Source organism: Camellia sinensis, chromosome 12 (genome assembly GCF_055761805.1).
Source record: "Camellia sinensis isolate YWXY chromosome 12, ASM5576180v1, whole genome shotgun sequence".
Classification (NCBI taxonomy): Eukaryota; Viridiplantae; Streptophyta; class Magnoliopsida; order Ericales; family Theaceae; genus Camellia; species Camellia sinensis.
The window spans coordinates 9892156-9915003 of NC_138972.1; the positions used below are offsets into that span (position 1 = coordinate 9892156).

The 22848-nt window shown below is 39.0% G+C and overlaps 1 protein-coding gene across 9 annotated transcripts in view; it reads left to right on the forward strand.

The window, feature by feature from the left end:
* The window catches only part of LOC145788571 (uncharacterized), a 95919-nt gene that overhangs the window by 16275 nt on the left and 56796 nt on the right, over positions 1-22848 (forward strand). For 5 of the 9 annotated variants that reach the window (XR_014346012.1, XR_014346013.1, XM_082898099.1 and 2 more), the window contains 5 exons: positions 102-2097; positions 9475-9785; positions 10202-10517; positions 10620-10775; positions 10981-11122. Coding sequence is in view for 6 of the 9 variants with exons in the window: in XM_082898099.1 (XP_082754225.1) it covers positions 102-2097; positions 9475-9785; positions 10202-10517; positions 10620-10775; positions 10981-11122 (2921 nt within the window). In the remaining 3 variants the exon portion in view is untranslated. Of the gene's footprint in view, positions 1-101; positions 2098-9474; positions 9786-10198; positions 10518-10619; positions 10776-10980; positions 11123-22848 lie in introns of all 9 variants that reach the window. The other 4 variants (XR_014346011.1, XM_082898098.1, XM_028199382.2 and 1 more) reach the window with 1 other exon arrangement.

Genomic DNA, 22848 nt, shown 5'->3' on the forward strand with positions numbered 1-22848 from the left:
TAGTTTTGCCTTTTCTTTTAGTTGTGGTCTTGTGAGGTTATTTTGGCTCCTTTATGAATTGTTTGGAATGGTTAGGAGGCTAATAATGTTGGGTGCTGCAGGAGGGGTTCTTTCCTGAATGAGCTTTTGTTATTGGAATGGAATACTAGGGAACATGCTGTTGATATGATTTCTCAGTATGAAGATGCTGGATCTCTAGCACATAATGTGGTTGAAGTTCCTCATTCTTATGGATTTGCCATTTTGTTCAGGGTTGGTGATGCTCTCTTAATGGATCTCAGGGATACTCACAACCCTTGTTGTGTCTATAGAATGAGCTTTAGTGTTTTACCTACTGCAGTGGAGGAGCAGAATTTTGTTGAAGAATCATGTAGAGTACATGATCCTGATGAAATATTTAATGTTGCTGCCTCTGCTTTACTGGAGCTAAGTGACATGGTTAAAGATGATGATCCCATGAGTATAGATGGAGATTGTGGCAATGTTAAATCAACCTTGAAACGTGTGTGCTCATGGAGCTGGGAACCAGGAAATGGAAAAAATCCAAGGATGGTATTTTGTGTAGATAGTGGAGAACTTTTTATGATTGAAATTTCTTCTCATTCTGATGGCCCTAGAATTGATCCATCTGAATGTCTCTACAAAAGTTTGCCATGCAAAGCACTCTTGTGGGTTGAAGGTGGATTTTTGGCTGCGCTTGTTGAGATGGGAGATGGGATGGTCTTGAAGTTGGAAGATGGAAGGCTGTTTTACAGAAGTCCTATTCAAAACATTGCACCAATCTTAGATATGTCAGTCATGGATTACCATGATGAGAAGCATGATCAAATGTTTGCCTGCTGTGGGATGGCACCAGAGGGATCTTTGAGGATTATTCGAAGTGGCATCAGTGTAGAAAAGCTTTTGAGAACTGCCCCTATTTATCAGGGCATAACTGGTACCTGGACAGTAAAAATGAAAGTAATTGATTCTTATCATTCTTTCCTAGTGCTATCATTTGTTGAACAAACAAGGGTGCTGTCAGTTGGCTTAAGCTTTACAGACGTGACCGATACAGTTGGTTTCCAGCCTGATGTCTGTACCTTGGCATGTGGCCTTGTGAGTGATGGTGTGCTGGTCCAGGTATACCAAAATGCAGTTAGACTTTGTTTTCCTACTACTGCCGCCCACCCTGAAGGTATTCTTTCATCGTCTCCAATTTGTACACTCTGGTCACCTGATAATATCAGTTTCAGTCTGGGGGCAGTTGGACATAATTTGATACTTGTTACTACTTCCAGTCCAAGCTTCTTATTTGTTCTTGGGGTCAGATATCTATCAGTGTGTCACTGTGAAGTATTTGAGATGCATCGTGTGAGATTGCAGAATGAATTGTCCTGCATATCTATCCCTCAGAGGCATTTTGAGCAGAAGCCATCAACTTCTCGTGGTAATATGGTGCCTAAGAGTCTTGTAGATACCCTTCCGGATGGAGTTGACATTGGTAATACCTTTGTTATCGGTACACATAAGCCTTCAGTGGAAATTTTGTCTTTTGCAACTGATAAAGGTCTCAGAGTTCTAGCTGTGGGGACCATTTCTTTAACAAACACTACAGGAACTGTTATTAGTGGCTGTGTCCCTCAAGATGTAAGGCTTGTATTTGTTGATCGACTTTATATTCTTTCAGGATTGAGGAATGGAATGTTACTTCGATTTGAGTGGCCTGCTGCCTCCACAATGTCCTCATTAGTGTCGTCCAGTCAGCGGAGTTGTGGCAGTTCCTGTTTGGTAAACTTGGATGCTTCCTCATTAAAAGATACAGGGCCCCAAATTTGTGCTTTTGATTTATTTGAGAAGTATAAGGACAATTCTGTGCCTCTACAGTTAGTTGCAATACGCCGCATTGGCATTACTCCTGCTTTCCTGATTCCATTGAGTGATTCTCTTGATGCTGACATAATTGCTCTGAGTGATAGGCCTTGGTTATTGCAAACTGCTAGGCATAGCCTTTCATATACATCCATGTCCTTTCAACCTTCAACACATGTAACTCCTGTTTGTTCAGTTGAATGCCCCAAAGGAATTTTGTTTGTTGCAGAGAGCAGTCTTCATTTGGTAAGAGTAACAATCTGTTGTTTTATATGTTGTAGTGGTTTTGTATCTACCTTTTAAGGATGATTTTCCCTTGAATAAGAATGTTGTCCTGCATGGCCACATACAATTTTGATTTTATGATGATATATTTTGATTTTATTTCTTAATTCTGATATTTGTTACGGGAATTCTCCTCTCTCTCTCTCTCTCTCTCTGGGTGGGGGTGGGGGGAGGTTGATATACTTGCATTATTGGTGCAAACTGTTTGAATGGCAGAAAATAAAACAATGTTTTGGATGGTAAACATTGAATTTCAAAGTAGTTTCTTTTAAGATTTTGATTTGTGAGTATGCCATTGCATCCTTAATGGATGTGTTGGAGTTAGTGTTACCCAGAAAGCATGATAAACCTCTGCTTGTGTCGAGTTTGGTGTTGTATCTTTTACACAGCTGGTCCAAGCCATGAGAATTGTGGTAGGTAGATGATCTATGTAAAACTTGTAGTCACACATTATGAACATGGATCCTACCCCCAGTGATTGCGAACAAAGGATGTTGGGTTGAGTTGTATGAGGAATTGGAATAAGATGAGTGTAGGCTTATACTAGTCCTGTAGTTGGAGTTTGATGAAGTAGTAGTCCTAATCACCATAATTGTAATAATAAATCTTCAAAATTGTTGAATCCATTTTTTTAGTGTGGAATTGTATGGTGTAGATTACTAGGGTATATGATTGGGATCAAGAAAAGGGAGGCATGTATGTTAGGTGTCAATCTATGTTACGTGGACTCTTCAAAATAAATCAAATACCCGTGTCGGATACCCGACACTCGTACAAGGGTGTGGAATGTGTTCGGTACTTTCTATTGGATACTTCTCATATATTTATACTTAACACTATCTTATATGTATAATTTGTTGTGTAATTGTTATAAAATACATTTTTGATGTTGCACGTTACATATAGTTCCATTTCATCTCCATAATAGACTTTTTTTGAACAATAGCTCCATAATAGATTATAAATATAAAAATATGGCTCTTTTTTTGCCTAGTCCGCGTACCCTTAAATTTGAGATTTGATGAGTCCAGCTTGTAGATATGCACTTGCACCCAACATTTGTACCCAAATCCATCTAACATAGGTGTCAATTAGAAGATTTGAAATTTTAGGAAATTTAGTTTTATTAGGATTTAGATATATTTTCCCTCGATTTCCTTGTGGAATATATACTGATTGTGTATGGAAAACGCTTGCGCATTGATGAATCAATATTGATTGAGAATTCTTTGAAAACCATAATTTTTTCATCAACTTTTATGGTGCTACACCATCTTTTATAAGAGCCAAAACAATGATCTTCTCATAGGCTTGTCACCGACAACAACGCAATCTATCAGCACCGAAATGCCAGACTTTCACTCCTTTCTGATCTACGACGCAAGCCCATGGATCCGATATGTGATTTTTGTGTTAGTAATCTACTTGACTCGTTGCCAACTTGCTGTCAATTGCAAGGTTTGTCCACCATAAGTCATTGCCAATGACTCTTGTTCTTTCCTAGAATTGCTGTATCGCAGGAACCCTAGTCTTCAAACAATCATTACTGTTGCTACATATCGCAAGAAGCCTAGGGTTTCAGTCGTCGATCATGGGAGGAAGATCACTAAATTGTTGGGTTATAAAAACATTCAGAATCACAGATGATACATCAATTACAGAGTTGAATTTTGTAATAAGGCAATAAGGTTAAATATGGAGAGATATTAGAGACAGAAAAGAGAAAAGAAAGAACACAAAGGTTTAACATGGTTCAACCAATATTGACCTACATCGACACACACAAAGCCCTATGGGCTACATTTTTCATTCACTCTTGTTTACATGATACACCATATATATAGAATGGGTGATACAATGAAATCACTTCAAGTAAGGAATTGAAGTAAATCGAAGATACAAAAAATCATAATAAGGACAAATCATGGGATCTTGATATATTTTGATATCTTGCATATCTTCTGATATCTTTGACAATATAATATTATCTCCAACACTCCTCCTCAAGTTGGAACACAGAATGGTTGAAGTGAAGTGTCCAACTTGAACTCGAAAATACGATATTCATTACAAACAACTACAATGAAGTTGCTGAAAGATAACAATTATAGTCACTCCCTTCAATGACAACTTCAAAGAACATAGGCAAGGAATCAATGTCTTGCAACAGAGAAATGTGCATGGAATCAATCACGATGGCAGCAAGAGAAACCAAGCAAGAGAGAGAAACCAACAAGGCCGAAACAACAACAAATCACCACAAAAAGAAAGGCCGAAAAAAAGCGTCCCACAAAGAATGCTACCGAACACACCGGTAGCCTCGAAACAAGTAAAAATGACAGCTTGCTTACCACATCAGCAAAGTAGTGGTCAACACAAGGAGGAAGGAAAAACACCTTGAGGGAAAAAAAAAAAATTTAGAGTGAGAAAGCACTCCATAGAGAAACATGTCTAGGATTTGGTAGGCTCTATTACCAAGTTGAATTTTGTATTAAGGCAGTAAGGTTGAATACAGAGAGATAATAGGGACAGAAAAGAGAAAAGAAAAAAATACAAAGGTTTAATGTGGTTAAGCTAATATGGACTACATCCACACACGCAAAGCCCTTTGAGCTACATTTTTCATTCACTCAACTTAATACTCTTGTTTACATGATACACCATATATATAGAGTGGGAGATACATTGAATCCCTTCAGGTAAGGAATTGAAATAAATAAAGACAAAAAATCGTAATAAGGACAAATCACGGGATCTCCATATATTTTGATGTCTTTCATATCTTTTGGTATCTTTGACAATATAATCTTGTCTCCAACATAGAGGATGAGTTTCATTGTCTTGATCCAACACTTACGGAGCATTATCTTAGTCATTACTCTTTAGAGTAGAGTTCTTCTTGGCCAGGGAGAATTGATGGGGATCAAGGAAAGGGAGTCATGAAGATGTGTGTTAGGAGCAAGAGACATCAATTGGAAGACTAGCAATTTTAGGAGATTTAGTTTTATTAGGATTTTGTTTGTATTTTTATTAGGATTTAGTTTTTTATTTGAATTTCCTTATAGGTTATGGAATACATACATACATATATATAGTTATTGTGTATGGAAAACACTTCTGCTTTGATGAGTGAATTTTGATCGGGAATTCTTCAGAAATCTAGTAATGTAGCACCAAAAAATCAAGAAAATAGAAGAAGAATAAAGTAAGAATCACAATTCCAAAATGATATCTCAAATCACAATAATCAATATTCGTATCAAGTCTAGTCTCCCAAACTATTACGTAAAAGCCATATATATAGGCATAAGCACTATTTAATTAGGAACCCAGAAATAGGAAACTTAGGAATTGGAAACTACTGATAATGAAATAAAATCCTATTAGATTATAATTAAACTAATTTTGGATATTCTTCAATTTATTGTCATCCAATGCCTTCTCGATTCCCATCACCTAGTTTCTGCATCGTCTTTTCTGGTGCTACACCTCTAGTATTGTCTGGTTACTATGCTCATTAGTCATATGGGGGGGATTACTTATTAACTATGACTTTTGTTGTCCACATTTAACATCAGCAAGTGTCCTGTGACTTGTACGTTTGTAGGACAATGTTCCGTCCATTTATTTTGTCAGTTACTACTTCAGGCTTTAAGTGGAAAACATATGTTTTTGGACGTGGTACATATTCTTGCAGATGTTTTTTTACAGTTGGAGTTTATGTTATGTTATACAAGGTGAATTTCTTTTTTTCAATTTTTCTTATTTTTTTTATATTCAAAATCTTTCATCTGCAAACCTTCCTCCTTGGGTTCCTCGGAAAATAATTTGGAATGCAAGGCTCCTTTTTCATGGGAGGTTCTTGATAACTTGTGCAGGGATATTTTATTACTAATTGGTGTTGCGTGTATTAGGAGGTGGAGGAGTTGGTTAATCACCTTGCATCCACCATGTAGTCGTTAGAGTCTAGAGAGGTGTTGCATTTTCTTTTGATATTGCTTCGAATGTTTTGAGTTTTTCCTTGATTTGTGGCTGCTTTCCTTCTCTGTTGGAGAGCAGTAAGGATTCAAAAGAGGAAGCAGAAGTCATGTTATGTCAGTCCTACGTTTTATGTGGCGCATTTGGGCAAAGGTGTGGAAGCTCTGCTTCACTAACTGAAAGTGTGTTTGTGGATGTTTTCTTCTATTGGGTGATTGGAAGGGATTGCCCTTCCATTGAAGCCTTCTCAATTTAGTAAGAACTTGATTCTTTGTTTTGTTTTGGTTTTTTTATAATAATTTTTATTACTCCTCATATCATTTCATTTTCCCTTTTGATGTCATGGGACAAACCCTTTTTTTTAGACTCCATTTTTTTTTTCCTTTGTTATTTTCCTTTCATTTTATTTTTCTGGCATATGCTGTGTACAGGAGATGGGACACACCCCTTCTAGTTTGTTCCCCAGCTCACCTTGCTATCTCTTTTACTTATTAAAAAACGTTTTTCTTATAACTCATTTTAAAATTTGATTGTAGATTTTTTCTTCTTCTTTTCCTTTGTTTTTTAGTTTTATTTTTTATTATGCTTTTCTTCCTTTTCTTTTGGCATAGAAAATAAAAAGTAGACTAAACATTGGAGGAATTTTTTGATTGGTATATGGTCTTAAACTCGATATGGTTAGGTCATATTGCACCAATAAATTCTACTTTCAGTATAAAATTAAATTATAAATATAACTGGAGTTCACATCACAAACAAGAAACGGTTTTATAGAAACTAAGCCTATTGAATAGCACTCTAACAAAGTGGTAAAGATGAATGAGACGTCAATAGCTTTCCCAATACAATAATTTATTGAAACAAGAGCTTTAGGTAATTCAAAACATATCTTTTCAAGAGTTTTAACAAAATCAAGTCATGTCTTCTCAAGAGCTTTAAGCAAGTCATGTCATATCTCATCAAGGACTTTAATCAAAGCAAGTTATTTCATTATCAAGAGCTTGCATTTCAAAACATGATAGCAATGTACATCCAATGGAGCAAGACAAGACGAGGGACTAACCGGCCCGGGTAACGATTAGACAACCCATCTGCAGGTGGCAAGTGAGATCTCTATCATCATGCTACTAGCACGCTTGGGGTCCCCTAGTAGCTAGGACCAATCCGAGGAGGCCATCTTTATACGTTTGATACATGAATATAGGATATCCATTCATAATGAAGCATTTCAAAGTATACTGAAACATAGCATAGTTTGATTTCCAAAATATGAGTTCAAACATAACTTTAAAATAATACTACTCACCAATGGCTCCAAGGGATGCGAAAGTCCTAGATATGCAACCTATGTAAGTACAAATTCAATTTTTATTGAAATACTATGCAAGTCAATGCAAATGCTAAGTTGCTTAGACCAATTCAAGTTTTCCCTTCCTAGTTCAATCCTTTCCCTTTAACTATGGATCTTTCGGTTCATTTCTAATCCTTTTCTAGGTTCAATTCAAGTTTCCAGTATCCAAATGGAGCCCCGGTGCACCGAAATAACTAAAAGGAAGTGAAACAGGGCCACACAGTTAGTGCCACACGTGCGAAGGCCTTGTGCTGCATGTGCGGGTTGGTGCAGAGTGCCTCACGTGCAGGGTCTGGTGCTGCAGGTGTGGTGGCTTTCTGCCGCATGTGCGGTTTCGTGCAGTCTTCCACCACCTGCTCTGCTGCGAAACTTCAACTTCTACAAAACCACTTCTCTTCATTCCAAAGCATGAAAACATGAATTTTTACCCTACAAAACAACTAAAAATCACATGAAACTCGTGGTTTCTTATACAAAAGTATAGCTTTTTTCTTTCAAAATCATAGATTTCCACTAAATTCTTCTTAACCTAGATTTCTTTTATCTTTTCTCGATTTCCTTCATTCAATCCCCACTTGAAATCAAATCTAACATGAATTTCATTTGTTTTGAGGATATCTACATGAAATATGGAGGACAATCTAAACTTCTTCTTGTTTAAAATTAATTTTAGGTCAAGGATCGGGCTCTTCTTTTCCCTTCTTATTCTTCCTCTCTTATTCTTATTTTCTTCCTTCTCTTTTCCTCTCTAGCTTGACTTTGCTACAGCAGATATTCTCTCTCTCCTCTAGCTATTTTTCTTGTTTTATTTTTGGGAGAGACACTTGTCTCTCCTTGGTTCATGTCTATCCTCCAAGTAGGAGGTGTAAATCTTTAAAGGAGGTATGTGCTTCACCTCTGTGTTTCACCTACTTACCTAATCTTCCCCCTTTAGCTTAGTTAATCAAACTTAGTTTTAATTAATCAAGGTTAGTTTCTAATCTTCATTAATTTAATTAATCTCACTAAGTTTAATTAATCCTACTTAATTATTGCTAATCCTGGTTAAGGTTTTACACAAAGCATGAAATCATTTAACACATTAGTTCCAAGTCTTTAAGCACCTTGACTAGGGTACAAACACCATGTAGCATCCCCATTTCAAATTAAAAGTCATCCCTAACTCGTAACACATCTTAAGGAGGTTAACCTCTAATAGTCTTCTAACTAGAGTATGCATTTTCTAAGTTTTTGTTGAAACAATTCATGTCATAACCTCCTAATGCAATACAACGCAATTAGACAAGGACAGCGTATGCTCCTGTCATGTAAGAATGTCTTGGGTGTTACACATATTTGTTATCTAAGTTCAGAAGAAAATTGCCTTCCAACTCTTGACATCAAAGAAATTCTCATGTATAAGGTCTCCTAACTATACCATTTCTAAGCTTCAATTTAGGCATTTCATGCAACAAGACAACTGGTTCGACTTGGGGCATTCAAATATGACTTGAATGCATGGTATTATTTTGGGGTGTCATAGTAACAATACTGCAAACATGATTATGTATGGTTCCTATCGGTTTTTCTTTGAGTTTCTTATACTCTGCATCACTTGTGCTCCATGTGGCTTATGTTGTTCAATAATCACATTGCATTTTTTTATATAATTTTATTTCTCGTAATTGCGTTTTCATTCAGCATATACAAGGGCTTCCAACACTCACATTTGTTCTATTGGCCGTGGCTTTTCTGTTCCACTACAGCATATCATTCATATACATAATATTTTTCTGCCTGTTTGTTATTATATATGTTCATAGTGCAAATTTCTTCTAGCACTATATATACACTACATATAATATTATGTAGTGCTCAATAAATGATTGCTGCAAATATTACGAATTTGACCAATGGGTTCTATATTAATGGGTTGGTTCTGTTTCTTGTATTTGATTAGTGATGCTTCCAAACTAGTATCCTTTATTTAATAGTCTGTACAAGAATGATTTTTGTTACTGCTGCTGTAGGTGGAAATGGTGCACACCAAGAGGCTTAATGTGCAGAAGTTCCATCTCGGAGGAACACCTCGGAAGGTTTTATATCATAGTGAAAGTAGGTTGTTGCTTGTAATGAGGACTGAATTGGGCCGTGATTCATATTTATCTGATATATGCTGTGTAGATCCGCTCAGTGGGTCAGTTTTATCATCTTTTAGACTTGATCCTGGGGAAACAGGAAAGTCCATGGAGTTGGTGAGGGTTGGAAATGAACAAGTTTTGGTGATTGGAACTAGTCTGTCTGCTGGTGCAGTTATGATGCCCAGTGGTGAAGCTGAAAGGTAATCATTCGCTATGACCTAATGCCTTTTCTGTTTTGTTATTTCTATCATTTTACTAGATGAATTCTCACACTTCTTCACAAAATTTATATTTTGGCCTCCTCCTTTTGTTCTGTCCTTTTTCTATAAGGTAAGTCATACTTTAGCTTTAACTGTAAACCCCCCACATTATGGACTCAAAAGCTCATGAAAGTGACTTGGCAGCTTCCTGCTTATGTATTACTGGTGAAGCTACAATTTATATTATTAGTTGCTTAAGAAATTTGAGGAGTTCTTATTGGTTATATTGTATGTAAATTCTATCTATTATTTTTATTCAAGTCCTCACTTTTGTAGAAGTAATTCAAAACTCTTACTTTTGTATGATAATATATATTATGTTGTGCATGCATACTAACTGAATGCATTTCCAGCAGTACTAGGGGCCGTTTGATTGTCCTCTGCCTTGAACATGTGCAAAACTCAGATTGTGCTTCTATGACATTTTGTCAAAAGGCTGGTTCATCTTCTCAACGAACTTCTCCTTTTCGTGAAATTGTTGGGTATGCTGCTGAACAGTTATCAAACAGTAGTCTTTGCAGCAGCCCAGATGATACTAGTTGTGATGGAATCAAGCTTGAAGAAACTGAAGCATGGCATCTGAGGTTAGCTTATTCGACCACATGGCTTGGAATGGTACTTGCTGTCTGCCCTTACCTTGATCGTTATTTCTTGGCATCCGCTGGTAATGCTGTAAGTGGCAAAGTGCTTTTGTGCTTGCTTATAAGGTTTCCAGACTACTATTGTGGTTATGTTGCCATTTCTTATGAGAATGTATTTTTCATCCTTTCTCAGTTTTATGTTTGTGGTTTTCCAAATGATAATTCCCAAAGGGTGAGAAGATTGGCTGTAGGAAAGACACGCTTTATGATAATGACTTTGACTGCTCACTTTACTAGAATTGCTGTTGGTGATTGCCGTGATGGCATCCTTTTCTATACCTATCATGAGGTAATTAGATTTCATGAATCCTGTTGGCTTTTTCTTTTTCTATTTTTGCAGAGCTTACCCTTGTATAGTAAATTGTCATTCTATCAGCTTATTCTTTTCGTATTAGAAGTAATTTTAATTATATTTTTGCATGAATTAATACGAGTACGGCATGGTGTTGTAATAATGGTCTTCTACCTATCCAATCTGATTTCTTGTATGCCAGGATGCCAGGAAACTGGAGCAACTTTACTGTGATCCTGTTCAGAGGTTGGTAGCTGACTGTATTCTTATGGATGTTGATACCGCTGTTGTTTCAGATCGTAAGGGGAGTTTCACTGTCTTGTCATGTTCAAATCAGTCAGAAGGTATTTCTCTTGTGGCTTGTGCATTTTTGTTTATGTCAATTATCAAAATGAGAAACAAGTTATATGAATATAAAATTCAATCCCGCAAACAAGTCAACTTTTTGAGAGATGAGAATGTAGCCGTTTGCATTTTTTGTTGTTTTCTGTGTTTCGAACAAAGAGGAAATTTTTTGAAAACATCCTTTGGTTTCATATCATATTTACTTTTGTGCAAAAATAGTTTTTGGAAATAAAGAATACAACTTCAAAGAGTTTCCTAAAACATGGGGTGTTTTAAAAAATCTTCTTCCGAAAACAACTTTCGGAAATAGTTCACCAAGCAAATTTTTTGTTTCAGTTTCCATTTTTTTGTTTTCAAGAATCAGAAAATGGAAATGATACCAAATGCGCCCTAAATATCTTTTTCCTACTTCACAAATAGTTTTATTCCAAATCCACCCCCCCCCCCAAAAAAAAAAAAAAAAAATGGTTACTATCTTTATTATTTGTTGTCAAGCTACGTGTTTACCCATGGGCCTAAGCAGCCCATCAATATCTTGGTTTAAAACTTGTTAAAGCAGCTTTTGTTTGTATGAGTTTACCACAAAAATTACAGAACAAGATACGAAAAGATAGGAGAAGCAGGGGAGAAGAACTCAAAATGGCCACAGCCTAAAAACTCTCAATAGTATTAAACCAAAACTGAATGTTACAATGCAAATTGTACTATTTATAAGCCAAAAAGAAACCTAATTAGAATTGGAAACCTAATCAACCTCTCTTACTAATATTCCTTACTAACATATCTTTAATTGAATCTAATACATTTTTGGGACCAAAAAGTCTTTGGGCCCATGAGTGTAGCCTAGGTTTCCAAATTCGATATTGAACTCCAACCAGTCAAGTGCTGCGCCATCAATTCTCCTCTGTTGAAAGAACTTGACTTCGGCAAGTTAGGAGCATGCCCATGAATGCCATCTGATGGGGGAATATGCTGATTTAACAAGGACTTCTTCAATTTGTTAGCGCGCAAATCATTGGTCTAAGTGAGAGTGTACTTTGTCTTGCTGTCAATGAAAGAATAGGTGTTAGCACACCCAACATGAACGACATCACGATTCTATATCCATGTACAACTCTATAAAATATGACAAAGCTTGAGAGGAAGAACATCACACATTACCATCTCGTTGAATTTGTCAATATTGAATGTCACGGGGCAATGTTTATCTACCTTGAGCTTCGTTTTGGTTATCCATGCCACATGATAAGGCTCTGGGTTTGTTTCAAACCTTCAAACCCAATTTATTTATGGCTTCCTTAGATGCAACATTTGTACAACTCCCCATATCAATTACTAATGAGCAGACTTGATCCTTACACTTTAGCCTTGTACGCAATTTTTTTCCACGCTGTAGCTTTTCGGGCTCCTTCATGTTTTCCTTACGAGTTGCAAGAAATGGATGAATGATTCCAATCACCCCATCTTGGAATTCCCCATCATCAGAGTTAGGATCAAGGGGTTCAATAACCTATTCATCAAGCTTTGTTTTCTCAAACTCTTTTCCTCTACAATGTCTTCATTTTCAATCATAGCAATGGGCTTGATTGGCACATTACTCTTAGGAGGAGCAAGCTGAAATCTTAGCAATTAAACACTTGGACTTAATGTTACCTTCATATGAAAATTGAAAAGGACTAGAAGTAGAAAGCGGCTATGTTACATGGACTTGGGTGCGAAAAACTGCTTATTTTTTCTAGTTCTGCAACAACTTGGGAGAAATAGCGTTCTATCGGGAAACCATAGATTTTTTAGTTTTTGCCATTGGTTATTGGTCGAGCCATTGGAATGGAATGAGATAAGAATCTCTGGAGATCTTTCCTCTCTCACGAGCAGGAGGAGCGCAGGGGGTTAGAGATGCCCTTACAAAAAAAAAAAGGATCGATGCTGGCGATCGGAAAGCGAAGCACTTCCTTCCAATCCAAGTCGGCGATGTCGCCCCTATATCTAAACACCACTCACCCGGATCACATATTGAGCCGACAATTCTTTGCTTGACTTTGATTTGCGTGTTTTGAAATTGGATTTGCTTATATAATATAATAGAGAGGTGTGGGCTGCTTCACCAGAAGGACGGCTTTGGGAGCTTCATCATTATGGAATGTAAATCAGTCATTCAATTCCATGACAAAGAAAACCAAAATTGTGCAACTATCCATATGCAACAAGATAACAAGAAAACCTACAAGTGTTCTTACCTCTCCCTTATGGATCGAAGGTCTGGAGGAGAATTGGCCATTCAATCTTGTAAACTAGTCGAGACCGAAATTGGAAAAAGAGATATGAAAGGAGAGGAATAACCAATTGATGAAAGAACATGAAACCATTCTGTTTGAATAGAATTCTGGCCAGCATTTCTGTCAATCGGCGGAAGGAATCACACCCTTGCTGATCCAATGGCCAAGAAATAGCACTTTCGTCTTAGTACCATTTCATGTACAACTTCTTTTCCTGCTACACCCGGAATACTGTACTCAAGGTTCTTTTGTTTCCGTTGCCCCCGAACACCTTAGAATAGATTTGATTGGAAGGAGGGTGAGGAACAAACACAGTGGTTTGACTGCTGGGATCCCAATCAGCCTGTATGAGTGTTGGGTGCGGGTATGCATCTAGGAGTCAAACTTATCAAACCATAAATTCAAGGGTACACGGACTCTGCATGTATGTAGGTTCTCTCACTCCTTGTAAGAGTGTCTATTGGAGATTGTAGTTTTCTTTTTTTACCTTTTCTTCCATCTAAAGTGCTACTTAGACAGTGTTTACCATATGGTAAAGCTTATTAGTAGCCAATTGTTAGCACCTTCTACTTGAAGGCTGCATGGTTGGCATTAGCAGCACCTTGCGCCTTTGTCTAACCAAGGCCGCGGTATGATGGTGGCATGCCAAGACAGCAAGGTGGGAATATGACAAGTGCTGTGTGGCAGTAGCACTCAAGTATGGGTAGCATTGCATAGATGCAAGGCATTAATATGACCTAAATGTGGGCAGCAACATACTTGGGGGTTGATCACAATTAGTGGGCAAGACTTGGTCTAGTGGCCAAGACAACGAATTTCATGGATGGCTTGGTAGGAAAGACTACAAGGCAGTTATTAACAGTTATGCATGTCTGTTAGAAACAGTTACCTTTGTTGGGACAAAGACAAGGCAAGGTTGGAAATCAGGAATAATTACTGGCAGTTTGCTACAGAATTATTCCTAAGTCCCTAGGTAGTTGGGGGTGTCAACTGCCATGCCACTTGACATGCTTTCCTTACATTGTTGGTTGTATTTTGTAACTGATTGTAAGCCTATATAAGTCATGGCCATGGAAATCAAAATTCAGTCAAGTAATTGTGAGAGTTTCCATTAGCATTCCTTTGTATTGTTGGTGTAAACAATAAAGGTTGGGAATTTCCTATAAATTTGTGTTGCCTTCTCTCTTGCTTGTTCTAACTCATTTTGTGAGTGTGTGTTGGAAATTGGCTGAGACTAAGTGTTGGAACTTAGTGCCGCATGAGACTAAAATTTGTACTTTGAAAACAGTGTTGTGACAATTGGTATCAAAGCATGGTTGCTCATAAAGGGTGTCTGGTTTGGATGTGTTAAAAGAGAGAGTGACTTGGTTGGAGAATTTGGTGGGGGCGCTTGCTGATGAAAGTCGTTTGCTGATGGATCGATTGGATGCCATGGCTTTTGGGTTCCTTGCCCTTGAGGCCTCCATGGTAGATCGGTTCAAGGGAGTCGCGGAAGACATGGTTGCCATGGCTAATGCTTGGAAGGACAAGTTGTAGAACATGGAAGACGAATTGTCTGTCCTCAAGAAGGCTATCTGTGGGCATTCAAACAGTGGCAAGCCCTCTCATTCCAAGATCAAAGTTCCTGATCCTAAGGCATTTGGCGGTGCTTGCAATGTCAAAGAACTTGAAAATTTCTTATGGGACATGGAGTAGTACTTCAAGGTTGCTCATGTTCCTGATGTGGAGAAAGTGACGATCACTAGCATGTACCATTCTGGTGATGCTAAACTGTGGTGGCAGACCCGAACAGAGGACTATGCTCGTCCAGTGATCGAATCATGGGAATTATTAAAAAAGGAATTGAAAGAACAATTCCTTCCTTGCAACTCGTCTTGGGTTGCAAGAGAAGTGTTGAAGCGACTGAAACACACTGGATTTGTACGGGATTATGTGAAGGAGTTCAGTTCGTTGATTCTGAACATCAAGAACATGTCGGAGAAGGACAAACTCTTTAACTTCATGTTGGGCTTACAAAGTTGGGCATAGTTGGAATTGCGTCAACTGGGGGTCAAGGACTTAGCCACGACTATGGCTGCCGCTGATACGTTGCTTGACTACAAGTTGAGCAAGGATTTTGTGTCAAAGACCAACAAATCTAAGAAGAAAGGGAAGGATAAAAGTGGGTAAAAGAAGGTTGGTTTTAAGAAAAGGAAAGACAAGTCCAAGTACAAACAGAAGGGAAAGTCTTCTTCACATTCATAGAACGATGGTGGAAAGTCAAACAAAGGATGCTTCATATGTGATGGACCCCATAGGGCAAAAGATTGCCCTAAGCGGGAGAAGTTGAATGCTATTGTGGTAGAAGGCGATGGAGGGGACATAGATGGTGATGGCCCAACTCGGGTTAATCCCTTGCAATTGTTAAATGCAATTCATAATGATAAGGCCCCTTTGACCGGTTAGATGTACATTCAACTAGCGTTAGGTGGTGGAGATGTTCTGGCTATGATGGACACTAGAGCCACTAACAACTTCGTTTTAGAAAAGATGGTGCAGTCCCTTCGTTTACAAGTTTCCGAAAGTCTAAGCTGGATCAAGTCTGTAAACTCGGCTGCACAATTGGTACATGGAATGACTCCAAAGTGCAGATTAAAATGGGCGAATGGGTTGGACAAATAAACTTGATGGTGGTGCCATCGGATGATTTTGATGTCATCCTAGGAAATGACTTCTTTGTTACTGCCAAAGTGGCACTGATGCCTTATCTTGATGGGTTGCTTATCTCGAATCATGACAGACCTTGCTTTGTTCCTAGTTGTGGTAAACCAGACAAAGGCAAGGGCATGAAGAGGAAAATAGAGATGCTGTCAGCAATCCAAGTGCCCAATGGGTTGAAGAAAGGGGCTAAGACTTATCTTGCAACCTTAGTGGAAATCAAGCCTGATGTGATGATGGAAGTGCTTGATGAAGTTGTTGCAGTCTAGAACGAATTTGAGGATATGATGCCTCTAGAATTACCCAAGCCTTTGCTGCCTCGACGTGTCACATATCACAAAATCGAGTTGGTCCCTGGTGCAAAGCCTTTGGCCAAGGCACCAAAATGTCTCTGATTGAGTTAGCAAAGTTGCATAAGCAATTGACAGAATTGTTAGATCTTGGACTGGTTCAGCCATCCAAATCCCCTTATGGTGCCCCAGTGCTGTTCCAAAAGAAGCAAGATAGGTCCATGCGGATGTGTGTTGACTATTGTGTCTTGAACAAAGTGACAATCAAGAACAAATACCCAGTCCCTTTGGTGGTTGATCTCTTTGACCGTCTGTGCAAGGCCACTTATTTCACCAAGTTGGATCTGCGCTCCGGGTATTGGCAAGTCAGAGTGGGTGAAGGGGATTAGTCCAAGATCACATGTTTTATTAGATATGGGTCTTATGAATTTCATGTAATGCTATTCAGACTCACGAATGCGTCTGCTACATTTTGTAACTTAATGAACGATGTCTTTTCTAATTATGTTGATCATTTTGTCGTTGTCTATCTTGATGATATTATAATTTATAGTGAATCTTTCTAAGATCACTTGTCCCACCTTTGTATGGTGTTTTCTTGGTTGAAGTAACACCAATTGTATGTAAAGAAAGAGAAATGTAAATTTGCCAAGCGGGAAATCAAATTCTTGGGGCACATCATTTGCCAAGGCCATGTGAAGATGGATAGCAAGAAAGTCCATGCCATTCAAGATTGGCCTGCTCCCAACAATGTTAATGAGTTGCGTTCCTTTTTGGGTCTCGTCAACTATTATAGAAAGTTTATTGAGGGCTACTCCAAAAAGACCGCACCACTCACTGATTTGCTTAAGAATGATCTGAAATGGAACTGGAGTGAGAGGTGTCAAGTAGCCTTGCCAAATTAAAAGTTGCGGTGTCGACTGAGCCGGTGTTGCGGTTAGCAGATTTTGAATTACCTTTTGAAGTGCATATTGATGCGTTAGACAAAGCTATTAGCGGCATTTTGGTGTAGGAGGGGCACCCAGTTGCCTTTGAAAGTCGCAAGTTAAATGTTGTGGAGAAAAACTATTTAGCCTATGAAAAAGAAATGACAGCAGTGGTACATTGTCTTCTCATCTGGAGGGTTTATCTATTGGGGACTAAGTTCCAAGTCCTAATAGATTATGTGGCGAATACATACTTCAAAATGCAGAAAAAGTTGTCTCCTAGACAATCCCGATGGCAAGAGTTCTTGGAGGAGTATAACTTCGAGCGGAAGCATAAGCCTGATTGGCATAACCAGGTTGTGGATGCATTGAGTAGGAAGGTGGTTGAGGATATGTGGCTGCCATTTCTGCCGTAGAGTTAGATATATTGGACAGAGTTAGAGAAAATGCTGTTAGGGATACCACTTATCAAAAGTTGGTATAGCAAGTTAAGGAGGGGATTGTTTGCAGATATTGGTTGGAAGATGGCCTTCTTTACGCCAAAGGAGATAGGCTGTTCGTCCCTAGCAATAAGGGACTTAGCTAGGAATTACTTCGAGAAACACATGATCCGCAGTGGGCTGGTCATCCTAGTGTGAAGCGGATGTTGGCCCTTTTATCTTGGATGACATTGAGATGTATGTCAAGACATGTTTGGTCTGCCAACGAGACAAAGCAGAAGGTAAAAAAGAAGCTGGTTTGTTGCAGCCTCTTCCTATTCCAACGAGGCCATGGGTTTCTGTTTCCAAGGATTTCATATCGGGATTCCCTAAGGTGGATGGTATGCGTTCCGTTTTTGTTATTGTTGATCGTTTTTCAAAGTATATGGTTTTTATTCCTGCAGCACATGCATGCCCGGCAGACGTGGCTCCAGAGTTGTTTTTCAAAAATGTAGTGAAGAACTTTGGGTTGCCAGAGGACATTACAAGTGATCAAGACAATCGGTTCACTGGATGGTTTTGGACAGTGCTGTTTGGGTTGGTGGGGTCAGAATTGAATTTTTTTACATCAAACCACCCATAGACAGATGGGCAAACGGAATGCATGAATGCTTTGCTAGAGTAATATTTGAGACACTGTGTCACAGTAAGTCAAAAGAATTGGGTGGAGTTGTTGGATAGTGCACAATTCTGCTATAACATGCACCGATACTCAGCAACCGGCCTTAGTCTAATTGAGTTTGCCATTAGATATCAGCCCCTCACTCCTCATGAGGTGGCCGAACAGAAAACAAGGGGACGTTGTCCCATAGCATATCGGTTTGCATGTGCCAAGCAAGAGGTGCTAGAAAAGGCACAATATAGTTTGTCTAAAGTCTCCCGTTGCATTAAGAAGTATGCTGATATGGGAGGATGACCACTTGAATTCCAAGTTGGGGATAAAGTATTGTTGAAACTTACTCCCCAAATTTGGAAGAAGATCAATAGCAAGACTGTTTAGCGTGGGCTCATTTCCAAGTATGATGGTCCTTTTGAAGTTATGAAAAGAGTTTGAGCTGTGGCTTATAGACTAATACTACCCCATAGGTTGAAAATTCACCCAACATTTCATGTGAGCTTCCTAAAGCCTTATCATGAAGATATGGCGATGCTGAGAGGAAGCAAGCAAAGAGAGCTCCACCAATGATCCGGAAACAATTTGACAAGGAGGTCGTAAGGATTCCTGATCACATAACAGGGGGCATGAGCAAAAAGAATAGGAGAACCCATTACTTAGTGAAATGGAAATGTTTGCCTGAAGTTGATGCTAGTTGGGAGAAAGATGTCACATTGTGGCAATTTGAGAAACAAGTGGCTGAGTACTTGAAGACCCTACCAATGATGACGTTGGCTTCTTTTGGTGGGGTTGGTCTGGTACCACCTTCTACTTGAAGGTTGCGTGGTTGGCATGGGCAGCATCTTGCGCCTATGTCTAACCAAGGTCGCAGCATGATAGTGGCATGCCAAGACAGCAAGGTGGGACAATGACTAGTGTTGTGTGGCAACAACACTCAATCCTTGGCCAAAGTATGGGTAGCATTGCACAGGTGCAAGGCATTAATATGACTTGAATGTGGGCTGCAACATACTTGGGGGTTGAACACAATCAGTGGGCAAGACTTGGTCTGGTGGCCAAGACAACCAATGTTGTGGCTGGCTTGATGGGGCAAACTACAAGGCAGTTATTAGCAGTTATGCATGTTTGTTAGAAATAGTTACCTTTGTTGGGGCAAATACAAGGCAAGGCTGGAAATCAGGAGGCAAGGCTAGAAGTCAGGAGCAATTACTGGCAGTTAGCTCCAGAATTATTCCTTAGGCAGTTGGGGGTGTCAACTGTCATGCCACTTGGCATGCTTTCCTTGCATTGATGGTTGTATTTTGTAACTGATTGTAACCCTATATAAGGTGTGGCCATGGAACTTAAAATTTAGTCAAGTAATTATGAGATTTTCTATTAGCATTCCTTTGTATTGTTGGTGTAACAATAAAGGTTGGGAATTTCTTATAAATTCGTGTTGCCTTCTCTCTTGCTTGTTCTAACTCATTGTGTGAGTGTGTGTTGGAAATTGGCTGAGACTAAGTGTTAGAGTTTAGTGCCATCACAAGACTAAAATTTATACTCTTAAAATAGTGTTGTGGCAATGTTCCTGAGTTGCGTTCCTTTTTGGGTTTTGCCAACTTTTACAAAAAGTTTATTGAGGGCTACTCCAAAAAGACCGCACCACTCATTGATTTGCTTAAGAAGGATAAAAAATGGAATTGGAGTGAGAGGTGTCAAGTGGCCTTTGACAAATTAAAAGTTGCGGTGTCAATTGAGCCGGTTTTGCGGTTATCCAGTTTTGAACTTCCTTTTGAAGTGCATATTGATGCATCAGACAAAGCTATTGGCGGCGTTTTGGTGCAGGAGGGGCACCCAGTTGCCTTTGAAAGTCGCAAGTTAAATGCTGCAGAGAAAAACTATTCAGCCCATGAGAAAGAAATGACAACAGTGGTACATTGTCTTCTTGTTTGGAGGGTTTATCTGTTGGGGACCAAATTCCAAGTCCTGATTCACAATGTGGCGAATGCTTTCTTCAAAATGCAGAAAAAGTTGTTTCCTAGACAAGCTTGATGGCAAGAGTTCTTAGAGGAGTATAACTTTGCGTGGTTGGCACAACCAGGTTGCGGATGCATTGAGTAGGAAGGTGGCTGAGGAAGATGTGCTTGCCATTTCTACCGTAGAGTCAGATTTGTTGGACAAGGGATGCCATTTATCAAAAGTTGGTACAAGAAGTTAAATGCTGCGGAGAAAAACTATTCAACCCATGAGAAAGAAATGACATCAGTGGTATTTTGTCTTCTCATCTAGAGGGTTTATCGATTAGGGGCCAAATTCCAAGTCCTAACAGACAATGTGGTAAATACTTTATCCTTTTCCCTTATCAGTATACTTCTTCATACGACAAGAGGTTTTAGACAAATTATCTTGTGCCTGTTCTATCAATTCTTGCTTGGCATGTGTAAACTGATATGTTATGGGACAACGTCCCCTTGCTTTTTATTTGGCCACCTCATAAGGAGTGTGGGGCTGATATCCAATGGCCAACTCAAACAGACTAAGGTCGGTTGCTGAGGGCCAGTGCATGTTGTGACAAAATTGTGCACTATCCAACAAGTCCACCCAATTCTTTTGACTTGCTGTGACATAGTGCCTCAAATATTCCTCCAGCAAAGCATTCATGCGTTCTGTTTTCCCTTTTGTCTGCGCGTGGTTTGCTGCGTAAAATTTCAATTTTGACTCCATCAACCCAAACAACACTGTCCAAAACCGTCCGGTGAACCGTGTGTCTCAATCACTTACAATGTCATTTGACAACCAAAAGTTCTTCACCACATTTTTGAAAAACAACTCTGCAACCACGTCCGCTGGGCATGCATGTGGCGCAAGAATAAAAACTGTATACTTTGAAAAACGATCAACAATAACAAAAATGGACTGTCTGCCGTCCACCTTAGTCAATCCTGATATGAAATCCATGGAAACAGAAACCCATGGCCTCGTTGGAATAGAAAGAGGCTGCAACAAACTAGGTTCTTTCTTGCATTCTGTTTTATCTAGTTGGTAGACCAAACATGTCTTGACATACCTGTCAATGTGGTATCCTCCATCTTCGGCCAATAATAATAATGAGATAAAAGGGCCAACATCCTCTTCACACCAGGGTGACCAGCCCACTGTGGATCATGAGTTTCTTGAAGTTATTCCTGTCTAAGTCCCTTCCATTGCTAGGGACGAACAACCTATCTCCTTTGGCGTAGAGAAGGTCATCTTCCGACCAATATCTACGACAATTCCCGCCTTAACTTGCTATACAAACTTTTGATAAGTGGCATCCCCAACAACATTTTCTATTACTCTATCCAATAGATCTGACTCTACGGTAGAAATGGCAGCCACATATTCCTTAACCACCTTCCTACTTAATGCATCCACAACCTGGTTGTGCCGATCAGGCTTATGCTTCCGCTCGAAGTTATACTCCTCTAAGAACTCTTGCCATCTAAGTTGTTTAGGAGACTGTTTTTTCTGCGTTTTGAAGAAGTATTTGCTACATTGTCTGTTAGGACTTGGAACTTAGTTCCCAACAAATAAACCCTCCAGATGAGAAGACAATGTACCACTGTTATTATTTCTTTCTTGTGGGTTGAATGGTTTTTCTCCGCAGTACTTAACTTGCGACTTTCAAAGGCAACTGGGTGCCCCTCTTGCACCAAAACGCTGCCAATAGCTTTGTTTGACGCATCAGTATGCACTTCAAAAGGAAGTTCAAAATTCGCTAATAGCAGCACCGATTCAGTTGACACTGTAGCTTTTAATTTTGCAAAGGCTACTTGACACCTCTCACTCCAGTTCCATTTCTAATCCTTCTTAAGCAAATCAATGAGTGGTGTGGTCTTTTTGGAGTAGCCCTCAATAAACTTTCTGTAATAGTTGGCAAGACCCTAAAAGGAATGCAACTTAGGAACATTGCTAGGAGCTGGCCAATCTTGAATGGCATGGAGTTCCTTGCTATCCATCTTCACATGGCCTTTTTTGCAAATGATCTGCCCCAAGAATTTGATTTTCCGTTGGGCAAATTCACATCTCTTTCTTCACATACAATTGGTGTTCCTACAATCGAGAAAACACCCTACGAAGGTGGGACAAGTGATCTTCTAAAGATTTACTATAAATTACAAAATATCATCAATATAGACAACGACAAAACGATCAATATAATAAAAAAAAATCATTTATTAAGTTACAAAATATAGCAGATTGCATTCGTGAGTCCGAATGGCATTAGAAGAAATTCCTAAGACCCATATCTAGTAACATGTGGTCTGGGACTCATCCCCTTCACCCACTCTGACTTGCCAATACCTGGAGCGTAGATCCAATTTGGTGAAGTACTGTCACGACCCAAACTTACCCCTAAAAGTTTGGACATGACCAGCCTGAAATTAAGCCTCGAAGTTAAATTTCCATAATTATATTT